Genomic DNA, 15745 nt, shown 5'->3' with positions numbered 1-15745 from the left:
CGCAGGATTGAAGCGTTCCGAAGTGATTTGATATACAGTAGATTTAACAAATAGCTTCATAAAAACTCAAGTAAGTGTAGACGTTTATGTAAATTTAGCCATAGAACTATTTAGGCTAATAAATAAACTAGTATTAGGTTGACTTGATTAGCTCTTAATTAACTACAGCCACTACTTCCTTTGACTTACTTTGTAGAGGGGGACTCACTGATTGTGCTCCATTAGCTTTTAAAAAACCCCTTTTGTGTAAAAATAAAGCACCAATATTAGCTTTAAAACTAGATTTATATTAACTTTTGCTGTATTTTTGCCCACATCTTCTTCGTTGAAACAATTGTTCTCCCCTCCGACTCCGGACAAGTCCAGAGGAGGGGAGGCTCCAAACTGTTTTGGTTAAACGGACATTAAACAGTAAAAAAAAAAAAAAAAAAAACAACCAGAACGCCAAATTGTATCAATAAAACAGAATAACATGCTCTTAAATATATGAATTTAGGATTATAAAATAACGTCTGTATGAACAGTTCATCATTTAAGGAAAACAAACATGGAAAATTAACTTTTCACGTGTCAGTTTGCCAAAGTGTTTTGCCAGTTATCGTTGTTTAGCTTGTTGGATGTTACTGTTGTAAATGACATGAAGTGAAGTTTGACAGCGAATTCATTTAATAATTTAGATAGTTATGGCGGATAGAGACTTTGTTGAAGCTTCAACACTTCTTTCAAAACATGGTTCATTACTGGAGGCTTCAATGACACAGTGCTCGAGTAGGACATCTAGTGGTCAATAAAATGAAATGCAACCGAGGCATGGTAATTGGTTCATGGATTGTTTTGGATTTGATTCACCATGCACACATTCCTGTTCGACTACACTAGATGATTGTATGGGTTCCAGTGGATACAATATTAATAATATTACTAGTAATAATAATGACAATAACTACTGAAGAGCATGTTTCTTATTTGCCATGTCTGTTCTTCACTTATAGTCTGTGTTATGAAACATTTAAACGGTGCTGCTACATTCATGAGATGTGCTCTATAAATACAGACTGTCATTTTCACATGGCGCTGGTGCAAATAAAGATTATATTATGGATTATGGCAAAGTATGTCTTGGTGTTCATTGGTAAAGATGTCAGTAAAGAGGGTGTGATTGAAAACAGGGCAGTGGGTGTGCTTGTGTAACTGGTTATGAGTTTTTATTGAGAAATAATTTATCAACCGTTTTGGGAATCAAGCGGTTCCATCTTTTACAGGCAATCTCCCCAGCCTTGGAAAAAAAACGTTCACACGGCACAGGTGAGGCTGGGGTACACAAGAAATGTTTCGCTACACTGTATAAGTTTGCATAAATGGCTTTTGTGGGTGGCCCAGTAAGTCAGCGGGTCTGCTGTTCTTTCCAGGGAAGGATCAGCCAGGTAACGGTTAACTTCTACAACTGCCCTGGCTGTGGTGCTTTGCATTTGCCAGGCTCTACTTGCGTCTTCGTCCAAAAGGCTGGAAAATATTTAAGATTATCATCACCAGAAATGTCGTTAGTCATTCCTTATTCAGAATTAGAAACAAAAATTACCTGTGGAAGGTGCTGCTGGTGGTGGACGACGAGGCTGTGGTGGTGCTTGCGATGTAGATGGCTGCTGCTGCTGCTGCTGCTGGGCATTCTTTATCTTGATAATTGTTGTGCATTCTGTTATTAAACATTCTTTGACACTGGCTGCCACTCTCTGACTGGTGAATCGAAAAGTTTTGAACCGTGGATCCACAAGTGTGGCGACTGCCAGTGAACCATTTTTTTTCTTGTAATCTGTCAGCTGAGCACCTGACAAGGTTCAGTGCCAGGTGTTGTACCATGGGGGTGGTGAGTTGAGAGTACAGTTGTTCGGTCGTGTGTCTTAAAACATGGTATAGGGGGATAACTGTTGATCCTGACACTCTTGACAGCAAGGGCAAAAAGGGGGAGCCTGAACCTGGGCACAGAGACTGGGCCAACCAGTTAAACCTGTTTTCCAACAGGTTTGATACTTGTCTCATCCCCTCCCCCTCCAGCCTGAGCCTTGTCCAGCCGGCCTCCAGCTCCTCCTGCCTGCTCGCCCCCTCCCTCTCACCTCCTTCACCACCACCATCTCCTGGGCTCGCCTCTCCCCCCCCATTTCCACCTCCTCCTCCTCCTCTCTTCACACCAACAGTGGATCAGGTGAGAATGCAGCTTAGGAAGACCAGAGCCAGGAAAGTCACGGGTCCTGATGGCATCAGCTCCAGACTCCTCAGGGACGGTGCAGACCAGCTCTGCCAGGTGGTCTGCTACATCTTCAACGTAAGCCTGAGACTGAAAAGAGTTCCTGCCATGTGGAAGACTTCTTGTGTGGTTCCGGTCCCAAAGACCTCGTACCCCAAGAAGCCCAACCACTACAGACCTGTGGCCTTAACCTCTCACCTGATGAAGGCACTGGAGAGGATCATCCTGAACCATCTTCGTCCCCTGGTGAATCCAAACATGGATCCCCTGCAGTTTGTGTATCAGCCTGGGACTGGAACGGACGACGCCATCCTCTATCTGCTGCAGAGATCCCTGTCTCACCTGGAGGACACTAGAAACACAATGAGGATCACGTTCTTCGATTTCTCCTGTGCCTTCAATACAATCCAGCCCTCACTGCTGAGGGTGAAGATGGAGAGAGCGGCTGCATGGACCATGGACTACCTCACAGACAGACCCCAGTATGTGAGGCTACAGGACTGTGCGTCTGATGTGGTGGTCCGCAACACAGGAGCCCCCCCAAGGGTACAGTACTCTCACCTTTCTTTTTCACCCTCTATACATTGGACTTCTGCTACTCCACAGACAGTTGTCATCTCCAGAAGTTCTCTGATGACACTGCCATCATAGGATGCGTGTCAGAGGGGAATGATTGTTAGTACAGGAAGGTCACCATGGACTTTGTCGACTGGTGTCAGCAGAACCACCTCCAAATGAACGCCAGCAAGACGAAGGAGATGGTGATCGATTTCCACAGGAAACCCTCAAACACTCCACCACTAAACATCCAAGGACTTGGCATTGAGAGAGTGAGGACCTACAAATACCTGGGTGTTCACCTAAATAACAAACTGGACTAGACAGATAACACTGACTCTCTGTATAAGAAGGGTTAGTGTCGTCTATACCTGCTGAAGAGACTCGCATCATTTGGTGTGAGCAGGCCACTGCTGAAGACCTTTTATGACACTGTGGTGGCATCCATGGTCTTCTATGCAGTGGCGTGCTGGGGAGGGGGATGCTCTGAGCGTGATAAAAACAGACTAAACAGACTGATAAAAAGAGCCAGCTCAGTCTGTGGCTGCCCCCTGGACTCCATGGAGGTGGTGAGAGAGAGGAGGGCTCTGGCCAAACTGTCATCAGAAACACCTCCCACCCTCTGTATCAGACTGTGAACTCCTTAAGAAGCGCCTTCAGCAACAGACTGGTACACCCTAGGTGTAAGAAGGAACGTTTCCGCAGGCCGTTTATTCCAGCATCTGTTAGATTGTACAATGCCGCACTATAAACTCTACCGTGTACTGTTTACTGCTGCACTTTTTTTTCTTTCCCCATCTTAGACATGCATCCTCCTACTTATGTGCAATAACTGATACCTCATCAGTGCAATAACTGATACCTCATCCTCTTGTATATAATCTTCTACATGATATTCATTAAAAAAAATCCTCTGTATATAATGTTTTTTTCTGCAATTTTTGCACTGTGTTTCTTTTTCTTATCTATTCGTGCACTGCCTTTATACTTTTTCTTTGGAGCTGCTGTAACAGTGAACTTTCCCCACTGTGGGATCAATAAAGTTTATCCTTATCCTTATCAACATGGAGATCTGAGGAAATAGATTTATCCATTTTAGTGCTGATTTGGTGCATGTAACTTACTTTGAGACTGTTTTTTTTTTTTTTTTTGGTTCACCCTCTTAACCGCAAAACCCATCAGCAGGTTTGAAAGGCATGTTGTAGTTTAAAAAAAATCACCAAAATAAAAGCATAATTTAATCATTTGTGAGGCACTGTTCCATTAGAAAGACTACAATCGGTGATATTTCACTTCTATCAACACGTTACTTAAAAATTTCCCAAAGTAAACAGTTTGCTCTAATCAGATTTTGTAAAGTGGTGCAAAATGACCAGAAATTGGTTAAAAAAAAAAAAAAAAAATCACCAGAAAGTGATGCAAAATTACTGAAAAGGGGTGCAAAATGACTAAAAAATGTAAAACAATCAGAACATGGTGCAAAATGACCAAATAGTGGTACAAAATGACCAGAAAATTATGCAAATTGACCAGAAAGTGATGCAAAATGTCCAGAAAATGATGAAAATTTACCAGAAAATGATGTAAAATGATTAGAAAATTATGCAAAATGACCAGGAAGTGGTAAAAAAAAAAAATGGCCAGAAAATGACGCAAAATGACCAGAAAGTGATGAAAATTTACCAGAAAGTGATGCAAAATAACCAGAAAGTGATTCAGAATTATTGGAAAATTATGCAAAATGATCAGAAAATTATGCAAAATGACCAGAAAATGGTTTTAAAAAATCACCAGAAAGTGATGCAAAATATTCAAAAAGTGATGGAAAATTACCAGAAAATTATGCAAAATGACCAGTAAAGCTGGTGGAAACTGAGTTAGCAGGCCGCTTCAACTTATCATTAAATTCTAAGACCCTGGAGTAAACACAGACATCAGGGTGTAAATAAGGCTAGCATCAGGTTTAAAATGACAAGACATGGTTGCATAGAGCTTGAGACAAGGTTAATAGCAGAATGTTGGTGTGCAGCATAATCTACAGTATCAAAATCCTGTCATATGAATTATGACCTGAATGGACAAAAGCATGCAAGCAGACATTCTGGGTGAGGATTGTGAATAAGAGAAACTATGCAAATGTAATACTTTAGTATTTTACTAAATTATTAATTTTTAATTTTCCCATGTTTTTGAAGTACCAACATTTTAAGTGAATGCTTAAATAGTTTTGAACAGAGTCAACCAAGTGATTGCAGCAAAAAGGTCCCTCATAAACAAATGTTATACAGGGGCATAGGCCTAACTTCTCCTAACGGACAGTGTGGGAAAACAGAGAGCGGAGTACCCAGTTCTCTAGAGGAATTGGTACACTTCAAGGAGGTGCAGTCCCCCCAGTTCCCTCCAATCCTCAAAGCAGAAATTTTGATGCATCTAATGCTGAGAAATCAGTCATTATAATGACTAAATGCTCCAAATGTATTACAGTGACGCCAACTGAAATATGACAGGGAAAATCACTTCGATCTAAAAAAGAAAATCAGAAGAAATTTAAATGTTACAAACTGTCACAGGCAGGCAATGGAACCGTTTCTCTCCCACACAGCCAGCATCTGTCACACAAGTCCTTTTATTGTTCATTAACCACAGCACAGGGAGTCAGTTTGGGAAACTCAGCTCAACCTCCTACTCACACTGACAACAAGGCACATGTCAAAAGACTCGACTGCATCTGGACAGCAGCAGGATTATTGTCTGAAGTTATTTTACATGTCAACGATAAACATCAACTCAAAATGCTGAGTTACAAAGTTGTGTGTTGATGGGGAAACAATTGGGGTTTTTTTAAACAGCAAATTGTGCACAGAAAAACATTTACTTAAATTATCCAAAGGCTGTATTAGACTGGTGACCTGTCCAGCTAAGCCCTGCCTTCACCCTAAGTCAGCTTGAATAGACTCCAGCCCCCCACAACCCTAGAGGATAAAGCAGTATACAGATAATGGATGGATGAGATATCCAGTTTTGACTTTTCGTGTCACCAGTGAAATGAAAACTTATTCTGGATATGTTTGCTGCCAAGATATTTGAAAACAGAAGTTATTCTCAAACGTGTGTGATCACATAAGTGTGTGCTCAGTCAAAGTCATTGATCCCAGCATCAGGGAGCAGATCTGATCTCTCCACAGGGTCACCACTTTCTCAGATCCACACAGAGCTCAGTGAGTCTCCCTCCATCTCCCCCCAGTCCTCCACCTGTTCCCCTGAGATCTAACTATTGTCCCCCAGGCATTAATGACAGCATGTTGCTGCTCCACGTCTCATTGTCTCAGAGCTCTCTGATTAGCTCGCACTGTGGGAAACTTCAACCAGACCAAGACCCACACATTCATATGGAGATGTGGGACTATAAATAGAAGGGATGAAACCAGAAGAGATCACATTCTCACTACAGAGACCTCTACAGCTCACACATCCAACCATGGCACCTACAATCACTGCAGCAATCATCAGCTCTCAGGAGCATCTGACTCTGACCCACAAGGTAAATTGGAGAGTCGTGGACACTTTAACATCATTTATTAGAGCTTGTGTATGCTGAACACTATGCAGTCCTGAACAGTTTCACTAATGACCTTGTTCTTGTCTCTGCAGCTCAGAAAAACCTCTGGTGGAGAAGCTCCACAGAGAGTGAATCAAAAGCAGCACTGAGCAGGTCAAGTCTCTCCTGGGTCCACAGTTCCTCAAACAGCAGCCAGACTCCAAGCTGGAGAAAGCAGACGTCCTGGAGATGAGAGTTTGCTTCCTGAGACGACTGCAGCAGCAGCATCAAGCTGTGAACACAGCAGCTGTGGATCAGGGCTACTCCAGCTGTATCAGAGAGATGATGTACTTCCTGTCCAAGGATGAGGTGAAGAAAAACAGTCCCAGAGAAGACTGTTGAACCACTTCAACAAGCTGCAGCCATGCTCTGATAACAACCTGACAGCGGCTGACTACTCTCCTCTCAGCTCCACAGTCCAGACCAGCATCACCAAAGACAAGAGTCCAGTCAACAGCGTCCTCTGGAGGTCGTGGTAGACACCTACACACTAGAGTTACTACCAGTGGAACCATAACTGATTTAATGAGCCATTCGCAGTTTCACTGTACTGGCTGTGTGTACTTAGACTTGTATGGCTTAATCTTTGAGACAAGCATATGCTACTGGCAGGATCAACCAGGTAGCCCACAGAGGACTACCTGGTCAAAGATTGGTCAAAGATTACTGGACTGAATTCTGTGAAATTTTATGAAGTTGTTCTTCTCTATGTACAGAGGGTTTTACATATTTGTTTTGTTTTTTGTGCAAAATGACATTTCCTGAGGAAACGATATCGAAAATATCTTTCAAGTTTAGGGAGAAAACATCTTGGCATGCAGTTGCATGAACCAAATCTGATTGCATCTGCAATCATTTGTTAGTTCTTACTGTACTTCATGTACTGGTAATTACATGGTAACATTCGTTATCACTTGATTTATTATTGATCTTTTTGATCTTTTGTTTCAGTATTTTGTCATATTAAAAAAGTGATGTGTTTTAACATCCAAATGTTTATTGTTTCTCCCTGAAAGGTTTGCTTAATATCACTGAATTATTATTAGTTCTTACTGTACTTCATGTACTGGTCTTTATATGGAGACTATTGTTGTCATTTGATTCATTTTGATCACATTGATTACATTTATGTCTGTTAGATGGACAAATTCTCAAAATGAATGAAAAGCTGGTCAGTTTAATGATTCATACGATAATCCTTTTTCTAAAAGGTTGGCTTTGTATCACAATCATCTTACTTGTATGCTTTATTGTGCATTACCTTGGTATCACATTTTTATTTGTTGATCAATTTGATCTGAGATCTTTGTCTTTTTTATAGACATGTCAGAATGTCCCACCTGATGTGATTACTTTAAATTGATCTGTTTAAAGATCAATATTTCTATCATTTTCCTGTAAAAAGTGACAGTGAGTTTGGTCCCCAAACACTGTTTGTTTTGTGTCTTTTAAAAAGACAGTTGTTCCTTTACTCTGAGTACACTGTGTCTTGTAGAAATCTACAAGTTCTGGTTGTGATGTATCATCACCTCTTGTTGGAGCTTCATATTTGAAGTGGCTCACTGTGCCTTGTTGAATAAACAAACAATGGCAGCTGAAAATTGTCTGTTCTTATGTCATTATATGTCGCAATTACATTCGAAATAATGATAAAAAATTGAATGCCTTCCTAATATGAATTTTCAGTGAATTGATAACGGTCTCCATCATTATTCCAATGTTTGGCTTACATGTAATTATCAAATGTGTAACATTTGAACATACAGTAATAAAAGTTAATTTTAAAACAAAGCATTGTAACATGGTTCAGTTAAGACTTTTTCTGAGCAGGTATTATCAGTGTCATTTCACTCTGGTCATATGGGGTATGTGAAGTCATCAAACATATACACTACCAGTATAAAGTTTGGATGCATCTTCTCATTCAGTGGTTTTCATTTATTATTTTATACATTGTAGATTAATATTGAAGACATCAGAACCATAAAAGAACACATATGGAATTATGTTGTAAACAAAAAAGTGTTCATCTTCAGTATTAATCTACAATGTAGAAAATAATACAAATAAATAAAAACCATTGAATGAGAAGGTGTGTCCAAACTTTTGACTGGTATTCAAAGACTCTATACTGCTGCTCAGTCTGTTTCATATTTTTATCAGTTCCAGGTGCTTTTTGTAAACATTTGAGAGGTAATGATCCTCCTCCTAAAGGAGGCCACACATTGGATCTAATGTGATGCATAATGAGGGACACTTCTATTGTTCCTGCAGTGAAAGCATGGAAGGGCAGAGTGTGGGAAACCAGATTAAACTCACTCACAGAGCCCCTGTGGAACAATACATGCAGACCTTTGCCCTGAATGGACAGAGGTTTGGAAGAAGCTGTTGGTTGTTCCTCAATTTTATAAAGAATCATCACTTTTTAGAACATTGTCATTTCATCTTGTGAACCTTGAACCAATATCTTTATCATAAGATGTTAGAGAATATTTAGTTTGTGGACTGGAACCAATGACAAGATCTGAAGAAATGAGAAGAAGAAACATCCAGCAAGACAAAAGGGATATTCTGAAAACCACAGAAATCACAGTGGGTATTTTTACATCACTAGTTATAGTGATAATAGTAATAGTAATAGTAGTAATAGTAATAATCGTCTGTTATTTTCCAACAAAGAGAGATTTAGTCTGTTCAAAACCCATTATTACAGGTTGGAGTCCAAACAAAGGAGCTTCCCTGTCACAGAGGTAATTCAGAAACTTTCTCTGAATTTAGTCTAGAGTGAACAAAAGACCAGCCAATAAAAGAAGAGGATTGTTTGTTGTGAATATCAGTAGTGCACTAAGATGTTGCTCATTCCAGTGAGTGCAGGTTGATGCTGACAACTCAGATTATTCAATCAGATGAAGGATCATTTTGTTGAAACACATCAACTGTTGGTACATTTTCAACAACAATCTTTAAAGGGTCAAAAGGAAAAACTCATGAAATTGGACAATCCTGTTTTAATACGTCACACACTAAATATTCTCTCAGTGGACAGAACGTTTGAGAGGTGGAGGTCTGAGTGATAACTGAGTTTGATTAGCATCTTTAACCACTACAGCAGCAGACTGTTGTCCAGTGGGATTTGCCACACTTCACAACCAGCTGTCTCAACTTCTCCTCTATGGAGTCACAGGAGTGCCACAATAAAATATAAATAGATAAATAAATAAAGAAATAAATAAATAAATAAATAAAGAAATAAGGAAATAAATGTGGAAATATAAAGAGAAATAAATGAATAAATGTGGAAATATAAAGAGAAATAAACAAATAAGATAATAAATGTGGAAATATAAAGAGAAATAAATAAATAAATAAATAAGGAAATAGATGTGGAAATATAAAGAGAAATAAATAAATAAATAAATAAAAAGGTAAATTTTGTCTTTGCTTTTCCCTTTTCTCTTTTTTTCCTTTTATTTTTCCTTTTGTCATTGCCTTTTCCTTTTGTCATTGCTCAGTCCACCAAGTGAAAGCAAAGACAAAAGCCTTTGCTTTCACTTGGTGGACTGAGCTGTCAATCAAATGGCTCTGGGCGGGGCTTTCTGTCCAGGGTGGGTAGTGGTACCTGATCACAGGATTCCAGCCTGACCTCAGCTCCTAGCACGGCTGAAGTCAAGTGATGTCACCTTGGTACTTCGGCTGATTCTACTAGCAGACACTGAAAGGACTCTGATAGTTCAGTAAGTTAATGTTTATTTTCTTATTGGTGCCGGTTTTAATGCACTTTATATACACCTGTAGTGTCAGATATAATGTGTGCCATGCACTCCAGATGTCGATGGAGTTGTTTTGTGTGTGTGTTGACCAGAGAAGAGAGTTAGCATCCAGTAAATATTAGCTTTAATGTGAATCAGCGATGCTAACTGAGCTAGCTGCTCAGTCGTGGCCTGATTAAAGCTAACGTAGCATTAAGCTAACATAGCATTAAGCTAACGATGTTTGTGTTGAGTTTAATGTAAACAGCTGAAGTGTGTTGTGTTCGTGTAGTGCGGTACATTTAGTTAATAAAACTGTCAGTGGAGACGCTGGTTCACATTAATGCAGTGTTTCTCAAATAGTGGGGCGCGCCCCCCTGGGGGGGCGCAGAGGCATGTCAAGGGAGGCGCAGGCGACTGGAAGGAAAAGGTCCTTCAACACGGAACTAAGGGCTGAACTATTGTTTTAATGTCGGCTTGTTTTTTGCGGCGTACAACAATACTGAAATTGTGCTGGCCCCATAGACTGTATATGCCATAGATATCAAAAAATATTAATAATAATGATTGTAAAGAATTGGCTATTGTGGTGAACTTGTAATAACTGGTGGATGATAACCGCTGCAGTGTATCGGGTCAGGATACTTAATATTTCAATGTCTTTGAAGAAGCAGGCCAAAGTTGATCTTTATAAAATTTATTGTCCCATCCTTTCTTGGACTGTATCTGTGTCTATATCTGTGTCTGTCTATGCCTGTGGTTTCTGAAACACGTACAGAGAACAAAGGAAAATAAATGTACAGGTCGCATGTATTGTCTGTGCTAAGCTAACAGTAAATGCTACCATGTTAACCATAAAACTATAAATAGTGCCACTAGAAATCTAAGTATACACACAAACAACTTAAAGTAGCCTAATTATTCACATCATGAAAATACTTACATGCTAATGCACGCACAGACGTTCATTTTGTGGTTTGAAGAGACAACTTAAACTTCCACTTAGCTCAGTGTAACGTGGGTCTTAAACTTAGGTGGCCAAAACGTGCCTAATTAAAACTACATAATATTAACAAACCCGCCACTAAAGGGCGCCAAAGCCACATAAACTAAAACAACCTGGCCTTTTTAACAATGATCTTCTATATATGTCTATGGTATATGCACTGGCCGTTCAGACTCCGAAGTACAGACTCCTGAGAACGGGACAACGCATCGTTAATGTGCAGTCGGAACACCAGCGTACTCGATCACGTCACATACTCGGCTCATCTCCTCCGATTATTTTTACCAGTAATGTCAAACATACGGCCTGCGGGTCAAAACCGGCCCCCCAGACGGTCCATTTCGGCCCGCGGGACGACTTTACAAATGATAAAAATTACAACAACATTAACTGTAAATTGTAAATTTGTAAAACTGTAAATTTAAAATAATTTCTAGAACTTGACAAGTTGTTCTGATCATGAAGTAAAATATTAGATTGTTCAGTTCCAGATACCTGTGACTGAATGTTTTGTGTTTTTGTAGATAAACCGTTATCTGGCAGTTACAATGCATGTGTGAATGATGAACTGAGGCATAATAGGCTACTGTTGAAACTGAACTTGTTTTCCTTAAGAAATTTCAGGTTCATAATATTTTGTAAAAAGATAGTTCATCAAATGTGAACATTTTCAGAATGTACTTTTTTGAACTAAAACAAAGGGGAAAAGTTGGAGCTGTGGTTATTTATAGGTTATTATGCTGTGATTTTACTGGTGGGGCCCACTGGAGATCAGATTGGATTTATATGGTTCCTGGACTAAAATGAGTCCAACAAAACGGAATGGAACAAAATGGAATCAGATAAAATAGCACAGCCCTGCATATTAATGTTGTTACAGTTTCATGTATATATATATATATATATATATATACACACACACACACACACACACACACACACACACACACACACACACACAAAGTTATTGGGGGGGGCACGAAAGTTTTTTGTCCTCCGAAGGGGGGCCCGACAGAAAAAATTTGAGAACCACTGCATTAATGGAACGTTTAGAAAACCTAAAACAGTAAGGTTAAGGTTGTGTGTTGTCAGTGGTCCTGAATATCTGCCGAGTCTCTGAGGTTAAACTGGAGAAAACAGGAAATCTACTCTCTAGTCGTTAACATTGTTTCATGACTGATTCACATTGTAGTACGTATTCCTGCAGTGTAGATTGGAAAAATAAACTCCCAGAATATGATCAAAGTAATGATGAAATTATACACATGAGAAGCCTGCAGACAAAATGCTTTAAACATATCATAGCAGAATATATATATATATATATATATATATATATATATATATATATATATATATATATATATATATATATATATATATATATATATATATATTCTGAGAGAGAGAGAGAGAGAGAGAAAAAGACAGAGAGAGCTAGGCATCTGAGCCGAAATAACCCAGTTTTAAATTAATTTCTTCATATCGGCCCGTCAGATTAAAAAAAGGCCGATGCCGATAGACGTCAAATTTCCAAATATTGCCGCCGATAATCAGCCCGGCCGATAATCGGTCGATCTCTAGTGGTGATGTAATGCTCTGTTTCTATAACAACACACAGCCACCATCTGTCACACAAGTCCCTTTGTTGTTCATTAACCACAGCACAGGGAGTCCGTGTGGGAAACTCAGATCAACCTCCTACTCACACTGATGACAAGGCACGTGTCAAAAGACTCGACTGCGTCTGGACAGCAGCAGGATTATTGTCTGAAGTTATTTTACATACCAACAATGAACAACATCAAATCATAATATTGTGTTACAAAGTTGTCTGTTTTGAAACAATACTTTTTAAAGCGAATTTTGCAAAATAAAACATTAAATTATTCACTTTGAAGCATTTCATGTCACCAGTGAAATTTCAGTTTTATCTCAAAAGAAGCACAAAACACACCTGAAAATACAAATTAAACTTATTCTGGATATGTTTTTTGCTAAGATACTACATCATAGAAGTGTTTCTCACACGTGTGTGATCAGATAAGTGTGTGCTCAGTCAAAGTCATTGATCCCAGCATCAGGCAGCAGATCTGATCTCTCCACAGGGTCACCACTTTCTCAGATTCACACAGAGCTCAGTGAGTCTCCCTCCATCTCCCCCCAGTCCTCCACCTGTTCCCCTGAGATCTAACTATTGTCCCCCAGGCATTAATGACAGCATGTTGCTGCTCCACATGTCTCATTGTCTCACAGAGCTCTCTGATTGGCTCACACTGTGGGAAACTTCAACCAGACCAAGACCCACACATTCATATGGAGATGTGGGACTATAAATAGAAGGGCTGAAACCACAACAGATCACATTCTCTCTACAGAGACCTCTACAACTCACACATCCAGCCATGGCACCTACAATCACTGCAGCAATCACCAACTCTCAGGAGCATCTGACTCTGACCCACAAGGTAAATTGGAGAGTCATGGACACTTTAACATCATTTATGAGAGCTCCTGTATGCTGAACACTATGCAGTCCTGAACAGCTTCATTAATGACTTTGTTCTTCTCTCTGCAGCTCAGAAAACCTCTGGTGGAGAAGCTCCGCAGAGAGCGAATCAACAGCAGCATTGAGCAGCTCAAGTCTCTCCTGGGTCCAGAGTTCCTCAAACAGCAGCCAGACTCCAAGATGGAGAAAGCAGACATCCTGGAGATGACAGTTTGCTTCCTGACACACATGCAGCAGCAGAACCAACAGCAGAGAACACTGCTCAACCACATCAACAAGCTGCGACCTTCCTCTGATAACAGCCTGATAGAGGCTGACTTCTCTCCTCTCAGCTCCACAGTCCAGACCAGCATCACCAAAGACAAGAGTCCAGTCAACAGCGCCCTCTGGAGGCCGTGGTAGACACCTACACACTGGAGTTACACCCGGACAACATTTAAATGACCACATTGGTCAAACATTACTGGACTGAATTCTAGGAAATTTCATGAACTTGTTCTTCTGTATGTACAGAAGGTTGATTTGGGTTTTTTTTGTGCAAGATGACATTTCCTGAGGAAATGACAGCAACAATATCTTTCAAGTTAAGAAAGAAAACATCTTGTCATGCATGAGACAAGCTGAATCGACCATATTGGTTAAAGATTACTGGACTGAATTCTATGAAACTGAATAACTTGTTCTTCTGTATGTACAGAAGGTTATTCATTTACCTATATGTATTTCACATTTTCATGGATGTAAATATTTCCTATGGAAATCTAGTCAAACAGGGTAAAACTGTCTTTATATTGAAAAAGAGAATTTGTCATTTTTGCTATATCAGTGAAATCAAAAACTAAGCAAATCTTCATTTACTACCACTATGTAAAACTATGCATCACTTTGTGGTGATACACGATGAAAGAAAGTTTGTTAGTTCCTGACTTGTATCATTTTGATAAACATTTAACTGTCCAGTATTTGAACATTTTTTAGAAACTGCTGATCCTTGAATCCCTTTAATTATTCAGCACTGATCTGTTTTTTAGATCAAAATACACATATTTCCTTTGTTCTGAAAGGATAGTTTATTCACATTATTCTGTGCCAAGCCAGTTAATTTTGCTTCTAAAAAAAATGTATTGACTGTTCTTGGTATTAACTTGCTCACATCACTTTGTGATGATTTAAATGTGATCTGTTTAAAGGCCAGTTTGTTTTCTGTTATGAAGTGCAAATTCTGTGCGTTTGAAAGATGTTCTCTGCGAGACTGAATAATGATTCATCTCAGAATGTTTGTGTCATTTGTAAAGACAAGTCTTCCTCAACTCAGTTTGAGTTCAGTGTCTTGGAGATGTTTCCAAGTTATTGTTGTGATTGATCATCACATCGATCTGCCTCCAGCAGTCACTTTCAAAAAGATTCATATTGATTTTATCTGAATAAAGAAATCAATGAAGTCAAAGAAGTTTTTATGTTCAAATGTCATTTTTTCTCTTGCACACTTGTGTCACAATGAGAAAGAATAATTTCTTCAAGTGTTCTTTTTAGAGTATTTCTCTCAGAGCTAACAGAGTGCTGCAATGATACACAACTAATTATCAATAAAACATGAATGACGAATAATCTCATGTTTATAAAGGTGATTGTTCTTTCAGTGTTTCTGAAATGTTACCAAATTGTCATTGTGACATATCATCACATCTTGTTGGAGCTTCATACTTGATGTGGTTCATTGTGCCTCGTTCAATAAACAAACTGCCAGCTGAAAATTTTGTGTTGCTGTGAATTTCCCCAACTTTCTACACATATTTGTCAAACAATCTTTTTTCTAATCAAATTGACAAGTGTCAAAAAATTTGGCACTGACTCAAACTACTTCTCCATCCCTCATCTAAACAAGGCAAACTCTGAAGCAGTTCTATCAGGACGTTTGACAACATGTCAGAAATCTTGTGGTGCTCTACATAAATACAGCAGATCAAACTGTCTAACCGTTTCAGAAACATTTACATTTCAACTTTTCTACAACATTATTTTAGGAGACTCAATTTTAGCTGCTGTAAAGTGAAATAGGTAACTTGAACCATTTCCTTCTTTA

At 39.2% G+C, this 15745-nt stretch overlaps 1 protein-coding gene and 1 pseudogene across 1 annotated transcript; both read left to right on the top strand.

The window, feature by feature from the left end:
• The first annotated feature begins 6278 nt into the window (after window positions 1-6278).
• Window positions 6279-8083, top strand: LOC111586227 (transcription factor HES-5-like; annotated as a pseudogene).
• Window positions 8084-9951: 1868 nt separating this feature from the next.
• On the top strand, window positions 9952-15416 carry LOC111586226 (transcription factor HES-5-like). Its single transcript, XM_023295923.3, has 3 exons — window positions 9952-10132; window positions 13410-13621; window positions 13732-15416. The coding sequence occupies exons 2-3, from the start codon at window positions 13559-13561 to the stop codon at window positions 14062-14064; spliced, it is 396 nt and encodes a 131-aa protein (XP_023151691.1). The 5' UTR covers window positions 9952-10132; window positions 13410-13558; the 3' UTR covers window positions 14065-15416.
• The last annotated feature ends 329 nt before the right edge of the window (window positions 15417-15745 follow it).

This window comes from Amphiprion ocellaris, chromosome 5, assembly GCF_022539595.1.
Source record: "Amphiprion ocellaris isolate individual 3 ecotype Okinawa chromosome 5, ASM2253959v1, whole genome shotgun sequence".
Taxonomy (NCBI): Eukaryota; Metazoa; Chordata; class Actinopteri; family Pomacentridae; genus Amphiprion; species Amphiprion ocellaris.
Note: the sequence above shows the minus strand (reverse complement) of the source record. Positions and strands in the feature narration are given on the sequence as shown.